The 26,393-nt window shown below is 38.7% G+C and overlaps 1 protein-coding gene across 1 annotated transcript in view; it reads right to left on the reverse strand.

Annotated features, from left to right (window-relative positions):
• Positions 1-26,393, reverse strand: part of LOC124609284 (spastin) — a 464,925-nt gene that overhangs the window by 35,155 nt on the left and 403,377 nt on the right. The window contains exons 4-6 of the mRNA XM_047140064.1: positions 13,827-13,993; positions 11,369-11,560; positions 6,585-6,842 (exon numbers count right to left, since the gene is read on the reverse strand). Coding sequence (XP_046996020.1) covers positions 6,585-6,842; positions 11,369-11,560; positions 13,827-13,993 — 617 coding nt within the window. The remainder of the gene's footprint in view (positions 1-6,584; positions 6,843-11,368; positions 11,561-13,826; positions 13,994-26,393) is intronic.

Raw genomic sequence — 26,393 nt, forward strand, 5'->3', positions numbered from 1 at the left:
AAAATAGTCACCATCTACAGCAGCAGCAGCTAAGGAAAGTAAATGGGTAGCTACTGGTATTAGAAAGTCCTCCCAGCAACACACCACTTCAAAGTTCCTAAATTACTATCACAGATATAAAAATATAGATGATGGTGCACCTTGCTGCAAAAAATTCATTTAATGATAAAATAATATATATTCCAGAAAATAAAACCGAAGAAGTTTGGGATGTCATAAAATGATAAATTGGAAAAAGATAGACAGGTATATAATAACATACAAATCAAATATGGGAGCGTAACAACAGGAAATTCTCAGGAATTAGCTAATTTTGTAAATGGACAGCATACAAGCCGTCATTAACAAACATAATAATTGTGCCATTCACTTCAGTTATTTTTCCATAGTATCTAAAGCATGCACAAGTTGTGCCTTTACTAAATAAGGGCAGTGCAGAAAATATTGAGGATTAAAGGTCAGTTTCACAACTATCTTCATTCTCAAAAATAATTGAGTCCATCATAAATGACAGACTAATGAGTTACATTAATAAATATAACCTTTTTAATGAAGTACAGTTTGATTTCTGTTGTGGGGAGGTACAATATCGGTCATTATAGAGTTTACAGAAGTTGCTCTTCAAGTTCTTGAAGAGAAAGACTGTGTTACAAGCACATTCTTCGACTTGACCAAGGTTTTTGACACCGTTGACCTTCAAATACTGCTTAAGAAACCAGAAGCACTCGGTGTAGTAGGAATAAAGAACAAGTGGTTTCACTCTTATCTAAACAACAGGATGCACACGATAGAGATAGTTCACATATCTACTGAGGTTAAATTTTTAGTAAAGCAACTGTCAGGCAAGAAACACAAACATAAGTGTTCTTCAGAGTAGTGTATTGGGTCCAATTCTATTCTCAACGTATATCAATGACTTTCCAGACAGTATAAGCATGGAGAAAAAGTTCTCTTTGCTGATGACAGCAACATCATAGTCACTGATAAAACACCAGAAAATTAGAAAATACAAATCTGCAAGTATATTTATGACTGGGTAGTACATAATAAATTAACTCTGAACACAAGGAAAACAAACAGCAAGCACATCAACATAAAGAGGGAAAACAACTGCTGCAGTAAGCATATAGGATAAGTCCAGACTGCATAACAAGCACGAAGTTTTTAAGAAAGAATACTGATTGTTGGTTAACATGGAATGAATACACAAAGATACTGGCAGAAAATATCCCATCAGCACATTATGCTCTCTGGGTTTAATCATCAGTTCATAGCAGCCATTGTCTTGTTGTGATGTACTATTATTATGTATACTCACTTCTTAGCTAAGGGTTTCTTTTCTGAGAACTGAAGGCGCAAAATATGTATACAGTTTTTAAACAACAAGACATGGCCGTAAGAATGACAATGCTTAGTAGTAATCAGGCTCATTGTAAAGAACTACTTTAAAAAACAGGGCATATTTACTGTACCAAGTGAATATATCTACCAAAGTGTGATGCATATCAAGGAAAACATTATGAAACCCCAAACCACCTTCCCTACCCTCTGGCTCCTACCCTTGTAACTGCACCCGGTGTAAAACCTGTCCCATGCACCCTCCCACCACCACCTACTCCAGTCCTGTAACCCAGAAGGTGTACACCATCAAAGGCAGAGCCACGTGTGAAAGCACCCACGTGATTTACCAACTGACCTGCCTACACTGTGAAGCCTTCTATGTGGGAATGACCAGCAACAAACTGTCCATTCGCATGTGTGTGTGTGTGTGTGTGTGTGTGTGTGTGTGTGTGTGTGTGTGTGTGTGTGTGTGTGCGCGCGCGCGCGTGCGCGCCCGCGAGAGAGTGTATACCTGTCCCTATCTGCTCCCGGGATTGGAATGACTCCTTACCCTCTCCCTTAAAACCCACATCCTTTCGTCTTTCCCTCTCCTTCCCTCTTTCCTGATGAGGCAGCTGTGGGTTGCGAAAGCTTGATATTTATTTGTGTGTGTGTGTGTGTGTGTGTGTGTTTTTTTTTTCATTGTGTCTATCTACCAGCGCTTTCCTGTTTGGTAAATAACAGCATCTTTTTTTAAAACATTACTATACTTTGATTAAAATTACTTGATAATTGACACTTCACATGTCGTAGCTGGTTTCTTCCAATCAGAGTGCTTAACTACACATCTGAACAATTTGCTGTTGCCAAACTGCCACAACAATTAGTCAGTTCACTTCAGATTCCTATTACGGCCTATTTCTTGATGTTTTTGGATCCCAAATACTCTTGGTCTGACCAATATATTTCTTATTTCACCACACACACACACACACACACACACACACACACACACACACACAAAGCTAACAAAATACAAAGACGTCTTACACAGCACTAACCAAACACTACTGGACCCTTCCACACATTACACGATTCGGCATCACATATACAGTTATTGTGATCACAGAGATCAGCATATGTTAGATGAGCTTCACAAGACACTGCGTGAGGTTAAATTTTTGAATTCTACAATTACTTTCTGAAAAGTTATGGCATAGCCTATTGAAGAGATATAAACCTGGCTTGTGTAGGGTCATAGGTTTGAATCTCGTCAGAGTCAGTGGATTTTTTTTTTTTTTTAATTTTAATTAATCAAAAGACTTTGATTATTATTTTTCTTCAATCAACTGACGTAAATATTTATTTTATTTTATTTCATTTCTAATACTTTTCCACATCATTTTCATCCTCATATTGACTTTACTTTCTCTTCTTCTTATCATTCTTTTTTCATTTGGAATCTGCTTGTGTCACCTATAATCTGCAGCCAAATGTCAACCACGAGCACTCATCAGTTAGCAATGTGGCATCCTGTGTAGCCAGTGTGGATATAGTTTCAGGTAACCAATGACAGTGAGAAAGTACAGTTTTATTTTACTGCTGTGGGAGATGGCTATGCAAATGAATATATTATGAAATTTTTCTGTTTTGCATTTGCTTGTACAGTTTGGCCTTAAATGGCGTAAACACAGCAATCATGATTTTAGTTGCGCTGTAGACTTTTGATTGCCATTTTCTCACAGATACACCACACATCACAAAGTTGTGGTTAGGATAGGACAAGAGTTTAATTTCATAGCTTTAAAACACATCGTCTGCTGCAGTTTAGTCATTGGTCACTTAAAGTCAGCTGTCGACAGAGCAGCTCCTATACCTTGGTAGCCGCTTCTAACAATGCTCCACCTGTAACGAAGCAGTTGCCAGCAGTGGATGTGGCAACAATGTAGCAGTAAGTGAGAGATGTCAACTATCAAGTAATTTTGATCACACTACAGTATAAGTATTTCAGTAATAGTTCTACACATGACGATGGAAGACGAGAGTGTTTGGGCTTACATTTACCAAGACAAAGAAACAGAAGACTCACAACAGCATTTTCTAACACGTAATAAAATTCTGTAATTGACTGTCTGTGGAAATGAAACTGATTGCTAAACTAAATCTGTTGAAAAAGGCAACTGAAACTTTCTTAGTAAGTAGTGTGTACTACACAGTTAAAGATTACTTTGAGGACTCAGAGTAGTGGATAATAATGAAAGGGTTTAATTGCAACACCTTGTTACATTTCAATACATGATCACTGTTTACTGCTCTTACAAGAAAATTACATGTTATATCTTGTCATTCTCCTGAGTTTAACATCTCATCTCACTAATTATGAAGGGAGGATGGGAGGGGGGGGGGGGGGGGGGGACTCAGTTTTTCAGATGGACAGTGGGAAGGACAGGGAGACAAACATGGACCAATGGACCATAGACGGATGTTGGTGAACCTGCAGTCAGTTTTCCAAACAGACTGGGCTTAGTGCAAGGAGCACAGCAGCATCTTCATGGCCCTGAAGTCATCAGTGGGTGTCATTATTGTGTGTGTGTGTGTGTGTGTGTGTGTGTGTGTGTGTGTGTGTGTGTTGGCAATGAAGAGAAAACTACGTCTTACATTACAAGTCATCTGAAGTAAACTGTTTGTAAATCAAAGAACATCATATAAAAGAGACCAATCACATGTGGCAATTGCATAATAGAGACCAGTCACATGTAGCACTGCAGGTGTTAAGATAATGACCTCATATTCAGGAGGACGAGGTTTGCTCTGTCTGGCCATCCTGATTTGGGTATTCCATTGCCCTCCTAAATCACTTCAGTGGTTCCTTCATCAAGGCCACAGCCAACCACCTATCCTTATAGAGAAAATTCATGTATTCTGTTTATGTTTAGAGCTATTGATTGTTATTGTATTACCAACACAATTCCTGTATCATTGTGAAATAATCCTTGGATGAATAAAAATAAATAAAGAAAAATAATCAGCATAGGGTGGTTTCAGTAACAATATACGAACTGCTGACCCATTAGCCAGGTGGCTGTTTATTTCCTTTAGAGAGTCAACAGCAATCTTTGCTGAAACTCATGGGGTCATGGCAACCAAAAGCAGGATTATGTGCCATACAAGCAACATTGCCACCATTCTCAAGAATCTGTCCCCGCATCATTTAAGTGTCAAGTTATTGGAGCAGGCTTGTCAGTAAATTATAAAAATGTGCTCGTACTACACACGAGAAGCTATCATCTAACAGTAGAAGCGTAGAAGCCAAAAATTCACAATTATGAGTACAGGCTTCCAACGAGCCTCTTAGCATTTACAAACAGAAAACTCCTATCATTTGGTTATGTGATTACTGAGACAGATCACCGAACACCAAAATTAATACTAGAATCAAAGCAGTTATATCTCAACATATTGAAGTGGTTATATCAACTCAATCCTTGCTATGAAACAAAAGTGGAAAATCTTTACACAGTGGTGACTTTTTACTTCATAACCCTAGGATGTTGGTGGAGTTTTGTCTATTCAACAACAACATTCTATTAGAACATACCAAAATCTTAAAATACTTTAGAAAAGAAAGGAAGAAGTGCAAATCATAGATTATTTAAATCTGTCAATACAAACTAAAAACTTACAAGAAAAAAAAAAAATTACAGCAGGTTAAAGTCGGTTCTTGTCTAGAAAATTGTACTAAAAAGCACAAATGCAGTCAAGCGCTGCTGAAAGCTGTTCTGTGTGTTATTCAAGTAATCACGTTCAGTGGCTTCATTATAAAAGTACATCTTTTTTGTTGGTACTATTTCCCACTGTTGAATTTCCTAGAAATCTGGACTGGCAGATAAGATATAGCTGTTTAAAACATTTTAAAAATGTGATGGCCTTTCTAACTGACCATCTACTGGTACTGCACTAGAAAAGGTGGTGGTGGTGGTGGTGGTGGTGGTGGTGGTGATGATGATGATGATAATAGTGGTTTTTCACACAAAGTGAATTTATTGTTCATAAGCACACAGCATTTCTACAACTGCTATATTAGGACGATTATTGACTTACTTAGTATTTTGTGTAGCCTTTAATAAACTACATTTTTTGACATCATTAAATACTATCATATTTAAAATTACCTACTGCTTTACTCCAAGTTCCCAACAATTTTGGTATTCTGGAAGACTTATTTTGGTTTAACGATGGCAGACGCTACCACTTTCCACATTCATCAAGGGGACTTTTTGGAAAGTCTCTACGAGATGTCCATTGTGGTACCACCTTGGAATTATTCTGTGGTAATAACTATATAATCAGTGGTGAACTAATGGATAGACCACAGCATCATGCATATTTTGGCTTGTACAACTTCAATATGACCAACATATCGAACGGTGACAAAGATCTCCCATTAGCTAATGAACTGAGCTAGAAGTCTATGTCTCAAGTAAGTGCTGCAAAGAGCTTTGAAATAGATATTTCATGTAGTATTATAAAAGAATTTCTGTTGCAAATAGACCAGTAACAAAACAATGTTAGAGAAGATAAAGTTTTGTGAGACAATAGTGATTCCGTTTAATAGATTTCTACACAAATATTTAAAACTTAAATACTAAGTACCATTCAGTTTGGAGCTCTTATTTGTATTCTAATATTAACACAACGGTGAAACTGCAGTGTTACCTGCTGGGAGAAGTTAACCAAATGAAACGCCTACCATAAACCATGAGATCATTGCTAAATATCCTTAAGCCTGCACAGTAAAACATCAAACAGTCTGGTGTATGAGGGAGAATGAATTGATAATGTGAATAGCATCCACACTGTTCATATCAGGGTGAGCCCAACAGATTGTAACAAGCAATTTAGCAAACAACTGCATTCATATTTGTCGATAATGGGCCAAGAAAAGAGCTAGGCACAGTTAGAGAAAGAAATTATGTACAATAATCTTCAAATTCTAAAGAAGGTGGAATTCTAAGTTAATTTTAAGTTGATCTTTCACTGAGTACTTCTCAAGTACAGTGAGTACCACTGAATTTTTTGTAACTTCTGATAAAGCTTACTTCAAAGTGTACAACAGCCCAACAATAGATTCATGATAAGTATTAAGTATTTAACCTAATTCCAGAACCGACGGTTTTATATATAAAACAGTGTCATAGAAGTATCAAAACACAGCATTACATTTTGTAATTTAATCTGAAGCAGGAATATTTTGATATTTATACCTGAAGCTCTCTTGCTACAGCAAACAAGGCTCGCACTAGCTTTTCTCCTTCTCCAACATATTTAGAAGTGAGGCTTGCAGCACTGATGCTGAAAAATGTTGCACTGCATTCATTGGCAACAGCTCGAGCTAGAAGTGTTTTCCCATTGCCTGGAGGCCCAAATAACAACAGACCTCGAGCTGGAGTGCGCAGTCCAGTGAACAATTCTGGCCTCAATGAGGGAAGAATGACCATTTCTTGCAAAGCCTGCTTTGCCACCTGTTGAAAATGCAGAAAAAAGTGCTATTTTGAAAATCTATGATAATACAAACTTGCCACATGCAATTTATTGAGCAAAAATATGACTGTAAACTTTCTCAATTCAGGAATATATTTTACTCTCTGCTGATAAAAACACTTACAAAGTATTGACAAGGGCAAAGTATGCAATGAAGACAGACAAAATACCTATTTAATATTCTTCTTCTTCTTCTTCTTCTTCTTCTTCTTCTTCACTTTTGGCCATCTAGGGACCTTCTGAAATAATTTCCATCTTTCCAGTATTTCTTCATTCTCTCTGTGTTCTTTTCTGCTTTCATCTGCCCATACCCTGATGTGCTTTCTGAGCTTTTTCTGGAAATACCTTAACTTCCTAATCCTTTTTTGAGAAACTTGGCCTTTCTAGAATTGCTGCTTTTGTAACTAGTACGCCTTTCCGGGTTCATTTGAACAGAAAGATCATCAAATGAAATCCTCCTCTTTCCCCTGACAGCAGCAGATAGTGAGAGTAGATTTCTTCACTACTTCTCATTCACATACTGCCAACTTTGCTCGGACCACGTATTTCCTTTTTCTCCAACTCCTAGGTTTCTCCCTTTTCGCTGAGGACTGAACATTCCACTGCATAAAGGCAGTGTCGTAGGGTTGGATTTTTGTTTTGCTAAGAGTGATTTTTTTATTGTAATGTCCTTTGCTAATTGATAAGACATTTCCATTTTCTGGACACTGTTTATGTTTGCTTCTTTACCTAGACTATTTGTCTGCATTATTTCCCCTAAATACATAAATATATTCACTCTGTTGATTCTACCATATCTGGTGCTCAGGAATTTAAGTTCTGCCATTTCTTTCAAAATTGTTTACTTGCTGAGTTTCTGTATCACAGTTTTTGGAAAATCCTGCTAAATCACCAGCAAAGATTGGAAGTTGAGTTTGACATTTAAGTTACTGGATCCCAATTTGATTTTCTGAATTATTTTTTACTTAAGTCTTAAGAGTCCATTCCCTTATTACCTTCTCCAAAACATAATTGAATAACAATGATGAGAGGCCTCAGCTTGCCTTACACCAGTTTTTGTTTCAAATTTTCCCACGGAATTTCATTTTACGTTTTTGTTTTTGTCAATGTTTCTCTATTTCCACAGTTCCTCTGTCTCTACCAAATTCTTCCAATGTATAGAATGTTTCTTTGCCTACACAGTCTTAGGCTTTCTTGAAGTCTACCAAGGTTGTGAAAAGATTTTTGCTTCTTTGACAATAATTCCTTACAATCACTTTCAAATTCATAATTCGTTCCATACAAGACCGATCCTTTCTAACCCTCCCTTGTTATTCACTGAGCTGATTGCATAATTACTCTTCCAAATGATTTGATGGGTCTTGGATAAGATTTTATACGTAACAGCCACTAAACATGCTCCTCTGTAAGTGTTGACATCTACCGTATTTCCTTTCTTGTGTAAAGGAAGTAAGAGTGCATTTTTTCATTCTTCTGGAATATTCTCAGTTTCTCTAATCTTTGAAAAACTTAAAATCATGTAATCACTGGCATTTTTTCACATTTCCATCACAACTGAATCGTTTCCAGAAGCCTTGTTACTTTTCAGTGCTTTAATTGTCTACCACCCATGTTTTTTGTTCTTTTCCATTGGGGTGTTTACATGGCAGCATCTATTATCCTGGCACTGTCATTTTTCCCATCTATAGTTTGTAAGTTGTTTAATTTTTCATGGAAAATATGTAATTTCTTTTTGTCAGTTTTAAATACACTCCTGGAAATGGAAAAAAGAACACATTGACACCGGTGTGTCAGACCCACCATACTTGCTCCGGACACTGCGAGAGGGCTGTACAAGCAATGATCACATGCACGGCACAGCGGACACACCAGGAACCGCGGTGTTGGCCGTCGAATGGCGCTAGCTGCGCAGCATTTGTGCACCGCCGCCGTCAGTGTCAGCCAGTTTGCCGTGGCATACGGAGCTCCATCGCAGTCTTTAACACTGGTAGCATCCCGCGACAGCGTGGACGTGAACCGTATGTGCAGTTGACGGACTTTGAGCGAGGGCGTATAGTGGGCATGCGGGAGGCCGGGTGGACGTACCGCCGAATTGCTCAACACGTGGGGCGTGAGGTCTCCACAGTACATCGATGTTGTCGCCAGTGGTCGGCGGAAGGTGCACGTGCCCGTCGACCTGGGACCAGACCGCAGCGACGCACGGATGCACGCCAAGACCGTAGGATCCTACGCAGTGCCGTAGGGAACCGCACCGCCACTTCTCAGCAAATTAGGGACACTGTTGCTCCTGGGGTATCGGCGAGGACCATTCGCAACCGTCTCCATGAAGCTGGGCTACGGTCCCGCACACCGTTAGGCCGTCTTCCGCTCACGCCCCAACATCGTGCAGCCCGCCTCCAGTGGTGTCGCGACAGGCGTGAATGGAGGGACGAATGGAGACGTGTCGTCTTCAGCGATGAGAGTCGCTTCTGCCTTGGTGCCAATGATGGTCGTATGCGTGTTTGGCGCCGTGCAGGTGAGCGCCACAATCAGGACTGCATACGACCGAGGCACGCAGGGCCAACACCCGGCATCATGGTGTGGGGAGCGATCTCCTACACTGGCCGTACACCACTGGTGATCGTCGAGGGGACACTGAATAGTGCACGGTACATCCAAACCGTCATCGAGCACATCGTTCTACCATTCCTAGACCGGCAAGGGAACTTGCTGTTCCAACAGGACAATGCACGTCCGTATGTATCCCGTGCCACCCAACGTGCTCTAGAAGGTGTAAGTCATCTACCCTGGCCAGCAAGATCTCCGGATCTATCCCCCATTGAGCATGTTTGGGACTGGAGGAAGCGTCGTCTCACGCGGTCTGCACGTCCAGCACGAACGCTGGTCCAACTGAGGCGCCAGCTGGAAATGGCATGGCAAGCCGTTCCACAGGACTACATCCAGCATGTCTACGATCGTCTCCATGGGAGAATAGCAGCCTGCATTGCTGCGAAAGGTGGATATACACTGTACTAGTGCCGACATTGTGCATGCTCTGTTGCCTGTGTCTATGTGCCTGTGGTTCTGTCAGTGTGATCATGTTATGTATCTGACCCCAGGAATGTGTCAATATAGTTTCCCCTTCCTGGGACAATGAATTCACGGTGTTCTTATTTCAATTTCCAGGAGTGTATTTTATTTCTCTGGCTCCTATACTTGCATTTGAGTATAAATTTTAACTTAACTGTCATCAAGCAGTAGTCTATTTCAATATTTTCTCCTTTCTTCCCCTTGACGTACACCATTTCTTTAATGTTCCTATTTGAAATCCTACCATGATCAATTTGGAGCTCTCCTAAATCTGTATCCGGTGATCTCCAAGCTTTTTTTCTTTCCTGGGGAACTTTCTGGAATATGTGGATGTCAGTTTTAAGTTGAAGTTTTGCGCAGACAATCTTTCACTATTTCTGTTGGTTCTTTTGTGTGCTGGGTAGCCTCACAACTTTTCAAAATTCTTTCCCTTTCCCTATTTGAGCTTTAAGCTCTCCAAATAATATTTTTCCATTTTGGGATTTTGGATACTTCAATTTGTAAGGTTTCCCAAAAATATTCCACTTTATCTGGGTTCTTTTTATTGTCTTTATTTATGGGAGCATGGCAGTTAATGAACATGTAATTTTTGTTTCCACATTGCTATAATAGAAGTGCCAGTCTCTCTGACAGAGAATAAAAATTTGTCACTGAGTCCATCATTTAACAACTGATGGCAGATGCCATTCCTAGATGTGGAATACATTGTTGGTAACTATTTACTAGTTTACCTTTAAAGATGTGATGGTTCATGTATTCCACAGTATTGTCATCTGGAAACAGTGTTTCCTGTAATGGCGAAACAGATATTGTTTGTTCATCTAAAGCTTTTGACAGTTGTTTTATTTTTCCAGTTTTTAAAAAGGAATGTGTGTTCAGTGTTCCAAGAAAGCATTCCTTTTTGGGTCCGAATTTTGATGGGGTTTTCAGAATGCCCAGAATCACTTTTGCATGTAGATTTGGGCTCATTGGAATCTGCAGAACAAACTGCGTTGCCTAAAGTGATAGGGGATCATCTTTTCAGAACACCTCCTGGATTAATTCTTTCCTGAGATGTTTCTATCAGACATTCAGAAATTGGTTGAAATTCAAATGGGAGAAATTAATTCCTATTTAACATTATTATTATTATTATTATTATTATTAATCTCAATCTAGTTTTGAAAAATAGCAGTTTATATTGTTTTTTTTATAACAAAACAATTTCCAACATACTAAAATGACAAAAAAAGAAATGAGACACAGAAAAAAAATCCAGGCTACAAAAGTTTGACTGAAATTTTTAATCATCATTCTTTATCACAATTTAAACATGCAACAAAACAACTCGTCAATAAAAAAAGAGAAGAGACAGACTTCCTGAAGACACAATTTCTTATGTAACGGTACATAATTTTAGAAAAAAAAAGGAAATTTTGGTTCAGAACATTTATCTTACCTCTTGACCAGCAATATCTTCCCACTGGACGGATGTACCACCTTCTAAAATTTCATCAAGCACTATCTGTGCTAATTTTGGGTCAACACCCTTCAGGGATTGGGGTGGTGTTTTACGTGACGGAGTGCTCTTTCCACCTGATGGGCCGCTACCACTTCCACTGTATCGTCGCACTGGAGAGCTACTTGGACCCTATATTTCAAATAATGAAAAAACATCCTCATAAAATTCAATCATACGAATGTATCGCCAACTTCTTTTCCTGAAATTAAGAAAATTATACAATGTCTCAAAGATAAAAGCTCATTTAGTTTTTATGGTGTTTCCAATACAATACTAAAGATTGGTTCCCATATAATAAGTTCAGTCTTATCTGAGATATGTTGTGCATCACTAACTCAAGGCATTTTTCCAGAAAGACTGAAATATGCCAGTGTTAAACTCCTCTTTAACACTTTCAGACCCTCTGGCTACAATTGTGCACATTAATATTTAGCTGCAACAGAAACATTTTTCCTCAATGGAAATGGCATATACAATATGTTAATGTTCAATCTTTTCATCATGCACAAGCACTCCCAACTGTTGAGCATCACTGTAAAAATATGAACAAGTGAATGTAGCAGTGCACAGCAGTCTGAGACCACCAGAATTCACGGAAGTTGTTGGTTAGTTATATTCTACTTTATAACTGAATGTTAATATTGTTATTTTGCATGTTAATTATTAAATTATTAGTTGATTTATTACAACACTGAAGACTTCAAAATTATTTATTTTAGTCCATAAAAATGAGCCAAATGTTCCTAGTATTTATTGAAAATGGTTACATATATTTGTATAAATCATGCTTCTAAAATCATATAAAAATCACCTATAGACATCAGAGCATAAAAAATTTTCCTTCCTTAAAAAAACCCCACACATCTGGAAAGATCAAGAAATGTCATAAAACAGATGTCAATAACTACCGATATGTTTCATTGCTGATATTCTCCAAAACTTTTGAGAAAGTGATTTATTATTTCAATAGAGATGCGCTACTGAGAATGTCATTCACAAGTTCACTCACCAGATTTTACAAGAATTAAATAATAAAATAGAACCTGTTGGTATTTTCTGTGACTGTCTAAGGCATATGACTGAGCGAATCACACTACTCCCGTATACAAATCAGTGTATTATGGGACTGATGGTACAGCCAACAGATGGGTAATGTTATATCCAACAAAAAGAATGCAGAAGGTTGTACTTAATAATACAACCAATGTAGTCTGGCGACATAATTCTGAATGGGGACACCATTCCAAGTATGGGGCTCCCAAGGCTCAATCTCATCTCAGTTACACTATTGTTCCTCATGTATGTAAATGATCTATTGTCTAATATACAACAAGCAGAATTAGTTCTTTTTGCAGATGACACTACTGTTGTAATCAATCCAAGGCTACATAAAGAAACAGAAGAAATGGTATACAAAGATCTTCACTGATGGTTTTTTTGTGAATGGTCTCGCCCTCAGTTTCAAAAACTCACAACATATTCAATTCTGCACCTCTACGAGTACTACGCCAATGAGAAGTGCAGCACTTTGAGAGGGTATAATAAATACAGTGGAAACTTAGTTCAACCACATTTGCTCACGGCAAAGCTTGGGAAGAGAGAAATCAGTAAACTGACATGTTATGCATATTTTCATTCGATAATGTTTTACGGAATAATGTTCTCGGGTAACTTATATTTAAGAAAGACGACTTTGTTGCTCAAAAACAGACTGTAAGAATGTTATGTGGTGCTCACCCACAATCATCTTGTAGACATCTGCTTAAGATGTGACAATAGTCAACTGCCTGTATCAGTTAGGTTGTTTGAATGTTTGCTTCCTTTATGAAGCCATTAAAATGCACTTTTTGAATGATCGACTGCAGTGCCATGTTAATCAAATCCAAGTTACAATTTCTACACCACTTGTGGTGCACACTAATTAAGAATCTGTGTCCTCTGAAGTCCAGGTGCTGATGTTGAAGAAAATCTTCCAGTATATTATGTTAAGCATTTTCATCTAAGCAAAATTTATATAAATATATTCAAACAAGGTGAGGCACAATTGATACTTGCACAAGTGAAAAAGCTATTGCACTGCTGAAAGATAACATCAGATGCATCTACTGGTTTCACCAAAATGAAGGTTTCACTCTGTAGCAGACAGCATATTCCATTTGTTATCGTTGTAGTTATAGCTGTAAACTGACTGAGTCGTTCCACATCTCAGCAGGAGACCACAATTATAATCCATCATACATGTAAATAAATAACTGGTCACAGTTATCAGCATTGCATAGACAGAAAAAAAGCTGATCCACAATGTTTCACTTTGCTGTTGGCCATACAACATAAAGTCACAATTAAGAATCAAATTCAATGGAATATAAAGTATTTCTTTAATTTGTATACTTACTGAAAGTTGTCTTTTGACAACAGGTGGTGTGGATTGAGGCTTCCCAGGTCTTGATGAACCTAATGATGTCTGTGAACGTGACCCCATACTTCTGGGTAACGTTTGACTCTTACTAGCCGAAGACCCAATAGTCCTCCGTGCAGGTATGGTGAGCTTCCGCCCGAGAGCTGTAACACAGTGTAAGCTTTCTTTAGCAGCAATATCTATTACTTCATTTCTTCCTCTTCTTTCATTATAAATTGTTAACTTGAGTATAAAACAAATACAAAATAAAATTACTATAAAAATAGGAATGACAAAATTGTCTAATTCAAAACTCATTCAATAAACCTATTTTTAATGATTTAGGTGCAAAATAGCAGCTAGCAACAAATCAAATCTCAATAAAACTGAAGTTGGAGGGGGCTGGGGTAACATCCTTCAGACTTTTGAAGATGACAATCTAAATACCAGTAATTACTCATTGACTTAAAAACAGATAACCATAAAAAGAAGAGTGGTGGCGAGAAGCTTGTAGCATTAGAACTGTTGTTGTCTTACCTCATTTTAATTCTACTTCAGTTAACCCAATTCAATAAGTCATTTACACAAATCTTTAACACATTTTGCTACAAAGATATGATAAACAGAATAACAGCATACAAATATCATTCGAATTTAGACCAGAACTGCATGCTATGGATATGGAAAGAGCCAATAATGGTGTGGGGGTGCTCACTGTAGGTATGCATCAGATGTGGGTATGTGATAAATATGGAACTGGCAAGCATTAGTTTCATTTTGTAGCAAATGTTTCTTAAAAGAAAAGAGAAAAAAACAAGTACAAAGTGCAGCCACCTGTTGCACAAAGCATTATTATTCATTTTCTCATCAAAGAGGATATCAAGCTTGGTAAAATTCTGGATAGACTGACTACAAGGTGAACTGTTTCAATTGCTCTAACAATTTTTCCATGACCATGATGATGTATCAACCAAACCTCACAAACAGCATTGACAGTTGAGTGTCACTAATGTTAACATAATTGCAATTTGCAAGTATGTAGATGGTGACCAATTTTTAACTTTATCTGAGGTACCTCATAGGTGGTGTTGGAACCACTCATCTCATTGTAACAGTAGTCACAAGGAGCAAGTGATGTGGCTCCCACGTATCGCCTCAGTCTAGCACAAAAAAATAGCTGTTCACAGCTTTTGAATTAAGACCAATATGTGAAGGCAATCATTCCACTTGCTGATTATTCATGTTTAGATAGCTACTTTCACCTTTTCCCATCCTCTGCTCTGTTTACAGTTCAGACAGCAGCAAAATTTATCCACAATTGCCCTTTTTTTATAATTGTAGTCCTATGATGTATTCTTTAAATTTTGTTCCCCTCCACTTCCTAACATTACATGCACTTCAAAGGTAGATAGTTACTATACAAACTCTATTATAAACAACAGTAGCCTATCTATATTGTGCTATTACAGTATCCAAAGCTGCTTAACAATATTTGTTTGCATAAGAATAACAACCACCTAACACAAATAACTGCACCAGCTATTACAGTGTTCAGTTGTTTCTAATCTATTCTTATGAAAAGCTTTGATAGTCATGTTTCAGCATCTCAATCTGCTATTTTACTCCTACCCTCTCCAAGTGATTGTGATGTATCTGTAGGATGAGTGTATCATTGCACTGCCTGTACTTTCTGTTTCCTTCAGCAATGTTTAGCAAGCATTTCTTGAAAAGCTCCAGTCATAAGTCTCCAAGTTATATTGCCATAGCTAAATTTAATCACCAAGCACAATGGTGAACAAGAAATTTAGGCAGTATAAATTAAAACCATTAAGTATCTGTTGAATGCGTGTTACCTTTCTGAGATAAAGGTAATGTGCATAATACCATATGGTTATGATTAAACTTTCCCTATTTAACATGTTATAAAGCAGAAAATAATTACCATACGAGTACCAAACTTGGTAGCATTAATGTCAAGGACACGAGGAAGAGAAATAAGGCAGAATCAATCAACTGAAATACTTTTGATGTGCTAGTTATTAAATACCGGTGCCACTCGCGCAACAAAATGGGCTCAATATGGCACCCATCAGTGTACAGAAGAGTCAGAAAGTGCAAGATTGCATTCCGCACAGCAGATGGAAACATGTCTGTAGATATGCTGGCTACCCCTCTTGATATGCTCAGTTTCAGATCAGTACATGTGTGAATGTTCCCCTGGTACACCCTGTCCTTCAGGTAGCCCCACAACCAGAAATCACAGGGAGTGAGATCACGTGATCATGTTAGCCACGCATTTGGAAACGATTGGCCAATAATTCAATCATTTTCAATTGTGTTTTGGAGAAGCAGTTGAGTTTCACGAGCAATGTGCTATGGGGCCCCAACTTGCATGAAAACTGTTGAGTTCAATGTGTGTGTCTCCTGTAGGATGGGTATGACATCATGCTGGTGAAGTACATCACAGTAACACTGGCCAGTCACACTGTACATCTGTGGTCCTTGACCACCAACCTGTTCAAAAAACAATGGGTTAATGTTGAAAATAACCATGAAGCCGCAACATACGGTGACATGTTCACCATACAGAGTAGCTCCATGCACAGTGACTAGAGGTGAGGATACCCAAACTCAGCAAGTCCGTGTGTTCCCCTCACCTGTCAGAGAAAAATTAGCTCTGTCTGTTCATAGGATAGTCGTCAACTTCAAACCTTGCGAGAATGTGGAGAGTGAAGTCAACACATCGTTTTGCATCGTGTGTTGCAATCTGCTGTATGATATGCATCTTGTATGGATACCGTTTGAGAACGGTTTGAAGCACCTTCCGTTCAGTGTGCTACAGGATGTTCAACTGCCATGACACAGTACGTGCATTGCCTGACGATCGGGAATTGCACACAGCGTTGTTTGCCATAGCAACAGCAATTTCATCAACCACCTGTGGTGCAACAGGTAGTCGGCCTCTTCCCAGAGCGACATCCAGTTCTCCATTTGATTCAAACAACCTCATCATGTTCCGCACAGAAGGTGGAGAAAGAGGACCGTTCTGTAATCCTTTCAGTTGAGAATACTCTCGAATTGCATCTGCAGCATTACTGTTGTTTTGATAATATAGCTTCACCAATAATGGTTGGGTTGGGTTGGGTTGTTTGGGGGAAGAGACCAAACAGCTAGGTCATCAGTCTCATCGGATTAGGGAAGGATGGGGAAGGAAGTCAGCTGTGCCCTTTCAAAGGAACCATCACGGCATTTGCCTGGAGCGATTTAGGTAAATCAAAGAAAACCTAAATCAGGATGGCCGGACGCACCAATAATTTTCTGCTTCTTTTGTCCAAGCTCATGTTGACATGTCAACAAGTGCACTGCGACTGGTCAGATGTGTGAAACTTAGAATCACAATGACTGATCACAGCACCTGGTGGCCATAGTTGGAACTTGACGGTGGTGCTGTGACTCTTGGAAATCACGCAACCCACACCCTGCACATTAATGCTACCAAGTTGGGTACTTGTACGGTAATTATTTTCCACGTTATAAAGTGTTAAATAGGTAAAGTTTAATTATAACCACCTTGTATCTTTGGGGCAAGGCAATCCCAAAAATTCACAAGTGGTGCAAGATAATGCAGATGTCCTCTTCAAACACTAATAGGTTCCTGAAGGGGCAGACACTGTGTGTGGCAGAAACATTTTTCATCTTCGGAGGATTCCTTTAGTGTCTGAATTAACTGAACCAATAACAGCTCATAGCAACAGAATGAGAATAATCACCACATTCCAAATCAAATTCACATTTGGATATTCCCCCCCCCCCCCTTTCCTTTGCCCGCGGGGCGTTGGGGGCACAGGGAGACTGCACTGAAATGCTACCATTTCACATTCGTTGCTGACAGGAACTAAATGCCAGAGCAATACAATAATTTCACTTATTCTAAATAAGCTGACATTGTTGAAGCTTGCAACGCTAGATGGAATTATGTATACTTATTGTGAGTCTTTTTGGAATCAGACAATGAACCACAGCTCAGTTTTCTTGCATTACCAGTTCCCAAGTTAATGTTTCAACAAATTTCCTATTGCCGCCTTCTTGTGTTTTGATCTTCATATCTGCCAGCTTCCCTTCAATCTACATTCCTTGGCATACCTTTCCACAAAATTCAGGAATCAGATTTCATTTTCCAGTACTTAGCCATTGTATAAATTAAAGGAAGGTTATATCTGATGTATTCCAAGAGATGCATTATTAGACATACACTTTTCTGATTGTACACTGAGGTGACAAAAGTCACAGAACACCTCCTAACATAGTGTTGGACCTTGTTTCGTCCAGCATAGTGCAGCAGCTCGACATGGCATCAATTCAACAAGTTGTTGGCGGCCCCCTGCAGAAATACTGAGGCATGCTTGCTCTACAGCTGTCCATAATTGTAAAAGTGTTGCTGGTGCAGGATTTTGTGTATGAATTGGTCTCTCGATTGTGTCTCATAAATGTTTGATAGAATTCATTTCATGCGATTTGGATGGCCAACTCATTCGTCCGAATTGTCCAGAATGTTTTTCAAATCAATCGCAAGCAGTTGTGGCCCAGTGACATGGTTCATTGTTGTCCTTAAAAATTCCATTGTTGTTTGGGAAAAACTAGCTGAACATAAACATTTACAGTCAATGATCGGGTCAGTTGGACCAGAGGACACAGTCTATTTGATGCAAACAAAAAGACCATACCACACCACCAGCTTGCACACTGCCTTGTTGACAACTTATGTCCTTGGCTTCGTGGGGTCTGCACCACACTCTAAACCTATCAGCTGTTACTAAATGAAATCTGGACTCATCCAACCCTAGGCCACAGTTTTCCAGTCGTCTAGGGTCCATCCGATATGGTCACAGGAACCGGAGAGGCAACGTCGTGCCATTAGCAAAGGCACCCGCGTTGGGTTATCTGCTGCCATAGCCCATTAACGCCAAATTTCATCGCACTGTCATAACTGATACATTCACTGTATGCACCACATTCATTTCTGCAGTTATTTCATGCAGTGTTGCTTGTCTATTAGCGCTGACAACTCTACACAAATGCTGCTGCTCTCTGTCACAAGTGAAGGCCATCAGCCACTGCACTGTCCATGGTGAGAGGTAATGCCTGAAATTTGGTATTCTTGGCACGCTCTTCACACTGTGGATCTTGGAATATTGAATTCCCTAAATTTCAGAAATGAAATGTCCCGTGCATCAAGCTCCAGCTACCATTTTGTGTTCAAAATCTATTAATTCCTGTTGTGCAGTCATAATCACATCACAAATCCTTTCACATGAATCACCCGAGTATAAACAACAGTTCCACCAATCCACTGCTCTTTTATTACTTTTTTACGTGATACTAACATTATCTGTATATGCACATTGTGGTGTCACCGCCAGACACCACACTTGCTAGGTGGTAGTTTAAATCGGCCGCGGTCCATGTAGTACATGTCGGACCCGCGTGTCGCCACTGTGATCGCAGACCTAGCGCCACCACCAAGGCAGGTCTCGTGATACGAGAGTGGACTCGACCCCAGTTGTACGAGAACCAAGCTACCGCCCAGTTGTACGAGAACCAAGCTACCGCCCAGTTGTACGCGAACCTAGCTATCGCCCAGTTGTATGAAGCCTTTCTCTCTCATTAGCCGAGAGACAGAATAGCCATCAGAAGTTAATGGCTACGAACTAGCAAGGAGCCATTTGTATCAGTGCCTATAGCTTACGAGTATTCAAGAGAGATGTATTCCAAGGAATAAATAAAAGTTAAGTAAAAAGCATCTACATACTTTTCTTCGTATTCATTTATAAGTTCTCATGTTCCAGACTTCACGCCCGTCTGCTGTATGCCGTGCGCTATCGGCTACCGCGTAGTCAAGCTTTCTTTTTCAGCAATCCACATCACGGTGTCGGTCCAGCTACCGACACTACACACATATTGCTATTCCATGACTTTTCGCACCTCAGTGTAGATCCTTTTAAAGAAGACAAGTGAATAAAATCTCCTCTGTCTTCCAGACACGTCAACTGGTTACACACCCATGAGATTTTGGCCGACTGCTGCAGTACTGGCTATGACATCATCAGGACTCAATTCAACAACATATAAGGCAATGTTTCCCTCTCTCATGTGCTGCACCAGCTTTAACCTCAATATGATCAGGTTCCACAGTGTGTTCAGCACTAGTAAGAATGAAAGTGATTTGCAGCTTTCACAGTTTTTGTCTCTATAGCTTCTTTAATTACGTTATCCACGAAAATATTAGACTTCACGACAGCAGAGGTGCCTGTAACTAAGCTACCCAGAGAAATTTGTGGTAGGTAAACATGCATTTGAAAACGGATATAAAATGGCATTCAGTGACACCTCTATGATCACGAAGGCTAACAGATTTGGGATAGCCTAATAACAACGACGACACTATATAGATGAAAATGTGTTTTAACAAGATGCAGCTGAACATAGCGTGGAACATGACTATTGTGATGTTGAAGTTGACCTGGCTGTCGCAAGACAGAAACATTGTCTTATACAGTTGCTGACTGAGCACTGGAGATGCCACAACATGGCCGTGTAAGAATGAGGGCAGCAACCACATGACAGTCAATTACTTTCTGAAGGTAAGTATAGGACAGTTATTCTCCCTTGCAATTTTAAAATTTGAGATTTGTCTTTCAGATTTTCCAGTTCTGCTCGAAGCCCATTGAAAATTAAACCCTTGATGGTTAAGTAACTGTTATCCAACTAAACATTAACTCTGCCTCCCTGTATGGTATTAAAAAAAGTGAATGTCATAGTTACTTTTGAATGACCATATAAACAAGTTCGAGTCCCCTGACACAGCTATAAAAAGAATGGCAGAGTTACTTTTTAAAAATGACCTACATGCAGCACACATGACAAGTTCTTTTTATAGTTTAGCTTTACTCTATGTTGTTGTAGACAAGTATAATAATGTATGGAAGCTAGGGGAAAAAGCTATTCTCAACACGCAGCTCTCTAGCAAAACTGAAAGGGCAACCGGGCTTTATGCCCCCTTTAAATGACAACTGATCACCAGAAGAGTCTTGTAATCTCAATCAATAACAGACAGTTGACAAGTTTAGGACTGAATCCAAAATAATGGTTCACAATTATGTGATTAAGGACTGACTCGTCACCACCATCTTTTCATGCCTTGTTTGCAGAACGCAGTTGATCAGTATTTCTTGCACCACCATGATTTGAATCAGCTTCTTCGCGAAAAGCATCAACACGCAACCTGCATTAGATAGTTATGTTAAAGAGCCAGGTAATGTTTCCACAGCCTTCAGAAACATTAGTAAGTGGTGCGTGTAGGTTTTGCGAATCGAAGTAAATACATAGGGTAAACAAAAAAATTAAACCCAAACATATAGAGATACAAAACAAACATTCTTATATACATCTAGTAAACACACAAATTAACTTCCTGGATTTGTCAAGAAGGGACACTTCCTTGGTAATCTGATCTTCAAGTGTTAAACATACCTCTGTTGTATTCACCTGGCACCCATGTCACCAACTAACTAATGCAACATTTTCAAGTGTTTCATTTAGTAGTAGTGTAACCAGTAGTTCAGAAGTTCAGCCATTCACATAAAATTATTAATGCTAGGGAAATTTATAAAATGTACAGGAAATATTTTTCCTGACCTGAGAAAAACAAAAGGTTTGTATCGCACACAGAAAGAATGATAGACGGTGGTCAGTTATGAGTAAGGATACTAGCACATAAATCTGTGATGCACATGTATTTATCAGAACACTGCATAGCAACGGACACACCAAAACTATATGCATAGTGACTACGAATTGGTAAAGGACTGCAGCAAAATGGAAGTTTGGATACCTGTGAAATAAGTTAAAACCAGAGTTATGAATTTTAATAAAGTTTGGAAGATGATAGTGACTGGACAATTTAGTACAACTAGAATGTTCAGAAAGAAAAGCTTGCTTTTGCAGGTTAAAAAGTCAGAGAAAGTCTACATCCAGTGCCATCTGAATGGCATGGTACATTCGCAGCTAGCAGCACACTTCTCCAAGGAGTGTGATACGGGCACTCAATCAAAATTATAATTTCTCCCAGACACAACTCTGATGCTATACTTTACATGAGTTTTTACACTCTCATGCTGAATAGAGCTGCAGCTAGCACAACTAGCTACATGAATGAAGAGATTACTATTAATTAGTGATCAATGGAGAACCAAATGAGTACATCAATAACAAGCTGTGGATTTAACACCAGCCAAATGTACTCACCTCAATCTAATTAAAAAACCATTTCCCAAATATCTATTTCTATGCTTTATTTTAAGCTGCACATTATGAACAGCAATGTGATGTTTTAGATTAGCAATTTTCTCTCTGTACCTTAGATATGCATTTCAGCTTATTCACTATCAACATTGGGTGCCTACCATATCTGAACTAGCCAATACCTGTTCAAAGGTTTTGTTACTTAATCAAATTAGTGCTATCTAACAACTAACATGGGGACTAAACAATTAACAGTTTGCCATATTCCTTTTAAGAGTGTGTTTCAATGCTCAATCAAGTCTGCATGTGGCATTATCACTTGAGAAGAATTATCTGGTGATAGATTCAAGATGACAAAATGAACCAATGAACAATAGAATGCATTTTTATGATTATTCCTGACTGGTTGTATCTGTCACAACTGACCACACAATGTGGCAACGTTGAACCATCCTCACTATTTCCAAATTTAATGTTCATTAAAGAATGGCACATTCACTCATAACAGGACCAGCTGAATGGGAATTTGGAAGACAAACATTATGGTAAGTTAATTCACGGACAACCTTGGTGCAACACATCTTATGAGTGTGATGATGCCAAGTCAATTTGTGAATTTCTTTTTTTTAACCTAGTCATCTCACTTGACGTTTCCTGTTCTGCAACTCTACATCCTTTGAGGGGAGAGTGGAGAAACAGAAAAAACTACCTGCAGAAGTGGTACACAAAGTACTCTCCACCACACGATAAGGTGGCTTGCGAAGAGTAGCTCTAGATGTAGGTATAGAGAAATCAGGAGATGCTACAAAGTGAAAGATAAAATGTCTGCATTATATAATGCAGTGGAGGAATATATTGCCCAAGTAAACTTAACATGGAGGAAAAGTATAAATTTTGAAAAATCTTTCCCTTTCCTTCCTTCTCCAATTACTGATGAAAAAACACTTGCCAAAGCCTATATTTAAGCATAAAGACTATAAGACTATTCTGTTCCATGGTGACAGATTGGTACAACAACCTTCTTATAAGCTGATTGTAAAAACAGTCGTGTGTTGCAGATTTGTACTTTATTTATTATGGTTTTTGTGCAGGTAGGGCTTCATCAGATAATCTGTCAGTGCACAGGGAGGACAAAGTTATAAATAACTGGCGTGGTCATATTCCATACGACCAAGACTATGTAACACTGTAAGTGCAGAAAAGAGATGAAGTATGAAATCTTGGGTACTCACGTTAAAATTAATGCCTGGTGCATCTGTCACTTTGAAATTTATGCCAACAGCATATATGGTAGCGGACTAGTACAGCAAAGTTCCTATATATATTTTATATATTTAGAACATTACAACTGTGCTCCACCTTTCAGAGTCTAGTTTTTACCATTAGATAATTCCTTTCTTTCAAATGCCCTTACTTTCTTTTACTTCTGTTTGCCTTGTTTTAGCGAAACTTTACTTTCCCGTGCATACAGTTTGACCACATTCTCTCTCTATTTGTACTTTTCCATATCTCAATACTGATAATATTGTCCCACCCTTCACCCTTTTCAGTTCACTATATCTGCTGTACAACTTATTTCTTTTATTTAGATTTATTACATTCATACAGTTTAGATATTTGGTTACCCAGCTTTATGGTATTTGGATGTATGCTAGTTTGACTATGTTTTTTTTTTCTCTCTCTGTTCAACCATAATCACTAACTCTGCTCATCATGCCACACTGTGCAGTGCCCTCTCCTTCCTTCTGCACTAACTAACTTCTTGGTCAACACAGCTACATCTATGTTATTTGTGTGTCACCTACCAGAGTAGAAGGAGCAGCGACACTGCCTTGTATGGAGGGCCCCCACGTATTTTCACGAAGGCATGATTGTATTCTCTTCTACTATGACTGCTTTAGTCATTGTAGCTAAGTTAACTGCATCTCTCTCATATTTCTTACACAATTATTTCATTCTGTTTTTTCATCACCCAAATGACGTTTATTTATTGTTCATTTCCAAAATATTATGTTCTTGTGTTCCTATCAATGTGACTTATACTGATGGCATTAGTTTTAATGTGAATACCAAAGATTTTATACTTTTTCTCTTTTCTGAATTTATCTGCTACATTGTCTTGATAGTATCTATAATGTTGTCCTCCCTGTGCACTTTCAGATTATCTAATGAAACTCTGCCCAGGTGAAACATGTAATAAATTATAAATCTGAAACCTAAGACTGTTTTTACATCAAAATATAAGTGAGCACTGTTTTCAGTGCATTTCTGTCTGTGACAAATATTGAGTTACATGAAGGATATGGTTTTATAGCAGTTAACAGCAACAGTAATAAAAATTAATAAATAATTAGTAATATCAACACCAATAAAAAGAAGTATAGTGGTAACAAAGTTTCATACATGCAAATTGTGAAACTTTATGCTTCAAAATACGTCATTGGTTACAATACATATGTGAGGATAATTCATTGGTCACAAAACAGAGAAGGCACCGAGCAGTGGACAGGTACATAGAAAGAAACAAATTGCCTAGCTTTGAAACAGAAACTCCTTCCGAGTACTATATATACTGAGGGCCCCTCCTACAAGTTGTCAGACACATTTTTCTGGTATTTCATCAGATATTTCCTCTCTCTCTCTCTCTCTCTCTCTCTCTCTCTCTCTCTCTCTCTCTCTCTCTCTCTCTCTCTCTCTCTCCCTTTAAAAAAAGAAAAAAAAGAGAGAATGTGCCCAAACAAATACTTCTTATCACATCTTTCATGATGGGACACCCAGTTTCAACAGAAAATATCAGTTTGCTTCCCTGTAACAAACAAAATTATTTTTTGTTTTATCAGTGTGTGTGTGTGTGTGTGTGTGTGTGTGTGTGTGTGTGTGTTTGTGTGTTTGAGAGAGAGGGAGAGAGAGAGAGAGAGAGAGAGAGAGAGAGAGAGAGAGACTAGTACTGATCCTAGCTGAACTGCGCTCTATATAACATTATCGTTCAACACAGTCACCATGCATTTGTGCACATTTGCATCATAGCTGAACCCTGGCGTCAAAACTAATTTCAAAAAAAGCAAGGTCTTGCTTCTGGACACATTGTTCTCAGAGTGATTAAACTTGTTGACTGAACTGTAGCATGTCTCCCCTCAAACCACTTCCTCAGCACATTCTAGACTGGCATCTGTGACAGATGTTGTCGCCACCCGCTGCACAGTTTGTCTACTGTGTCCATTTCTTCATTATGAGACTTCTTCACCCAATACCCTTTCCACATGGACAAGGTTGAAACAGCTTTAAAATCGAGAAGCAAAACCCAGATTTATTTCCGCACTGGTTTTGATACCTGGGTTCAAATATGGCACAAAAGCATAGTGACTATGCTAAATTATTGTGTGTAGAGAGCGCGAGCGCGTGCGCGCACGCCGCCCCCCCCCCCCCCCCCCCCACACACACACACACACACACACACACACACACACACACACACACTTTAGGGAGGTGGGGAGATATATATATATATGGTTATAATAGAGGGAAACATTCCACGTAGGAAAAATATATCTAAAAACAAAGATGATGTGACTTACCAAATGAAAGTGCTGGCAGGTCGACAGACAGACACACAAACAAACAAACAAACAAACACAAACATACACACAAAATTCAAGCTTTCGCAAAGCACTTTCATTTGGTAAGTCACATCATCTTTGTTTTTAGATATATATATACATATATATTCAAATCCAGTAGACAGCAAGAGGGGGGAGGGGGGGGGGGGCGCACTCTCTGCAGAAGGAGCCTATCTAAAAGCTAAGTTATTCAACATTCCTTCTTTCTATGCTTCTGTCAGTTTGTCTGCACCTCTTCTGTTGGGTGACATATTGATATATCCTAATGTGCATATTATATTTCATCCTAAATTCTCAACTGATGCAACTTTGTTGTAAGTTACTATTAGCCACATATGTGAAGATAAATACATGCCAAAATAAAAACAAAATGAACCTTATTACACAACATTAAATTATGAAAGTAAAAATTATAAAAAAGGATTTGGGCATTCAAAAATGGTGGAAAAGACAGCTGCCAACCAGATGAAGTACTGTCTTGCTACATCACTGCCTAATTATACTGGAGTATCTGACAAGCAGAGTACCATCTCAAAGAAGTTCTAATGTATCATTTTAATTTGTATAATATCAAATGACACATCAGACTCAGCTGCATTCAAGTGACTATTTACAGCCCAGCAACAACTTTTGGGTATTATTTAAA

Source organism: Schistocerca americana, chromosome 1 (assembly GCF_021461395.2).
Source record: "Schistocerca americana isolate TAMUIC-IGC-003095 chromosome 1, iqSchAmer2.1, whole genome shotgun sequence".
Classification (NCBI taxonomy): domain Eukaryota; kingdom Metazoa; phylum Arthropoda; class Insecta; order Orthoptera; family Acrididae; genus Schistocerca; species Schistocerca americana.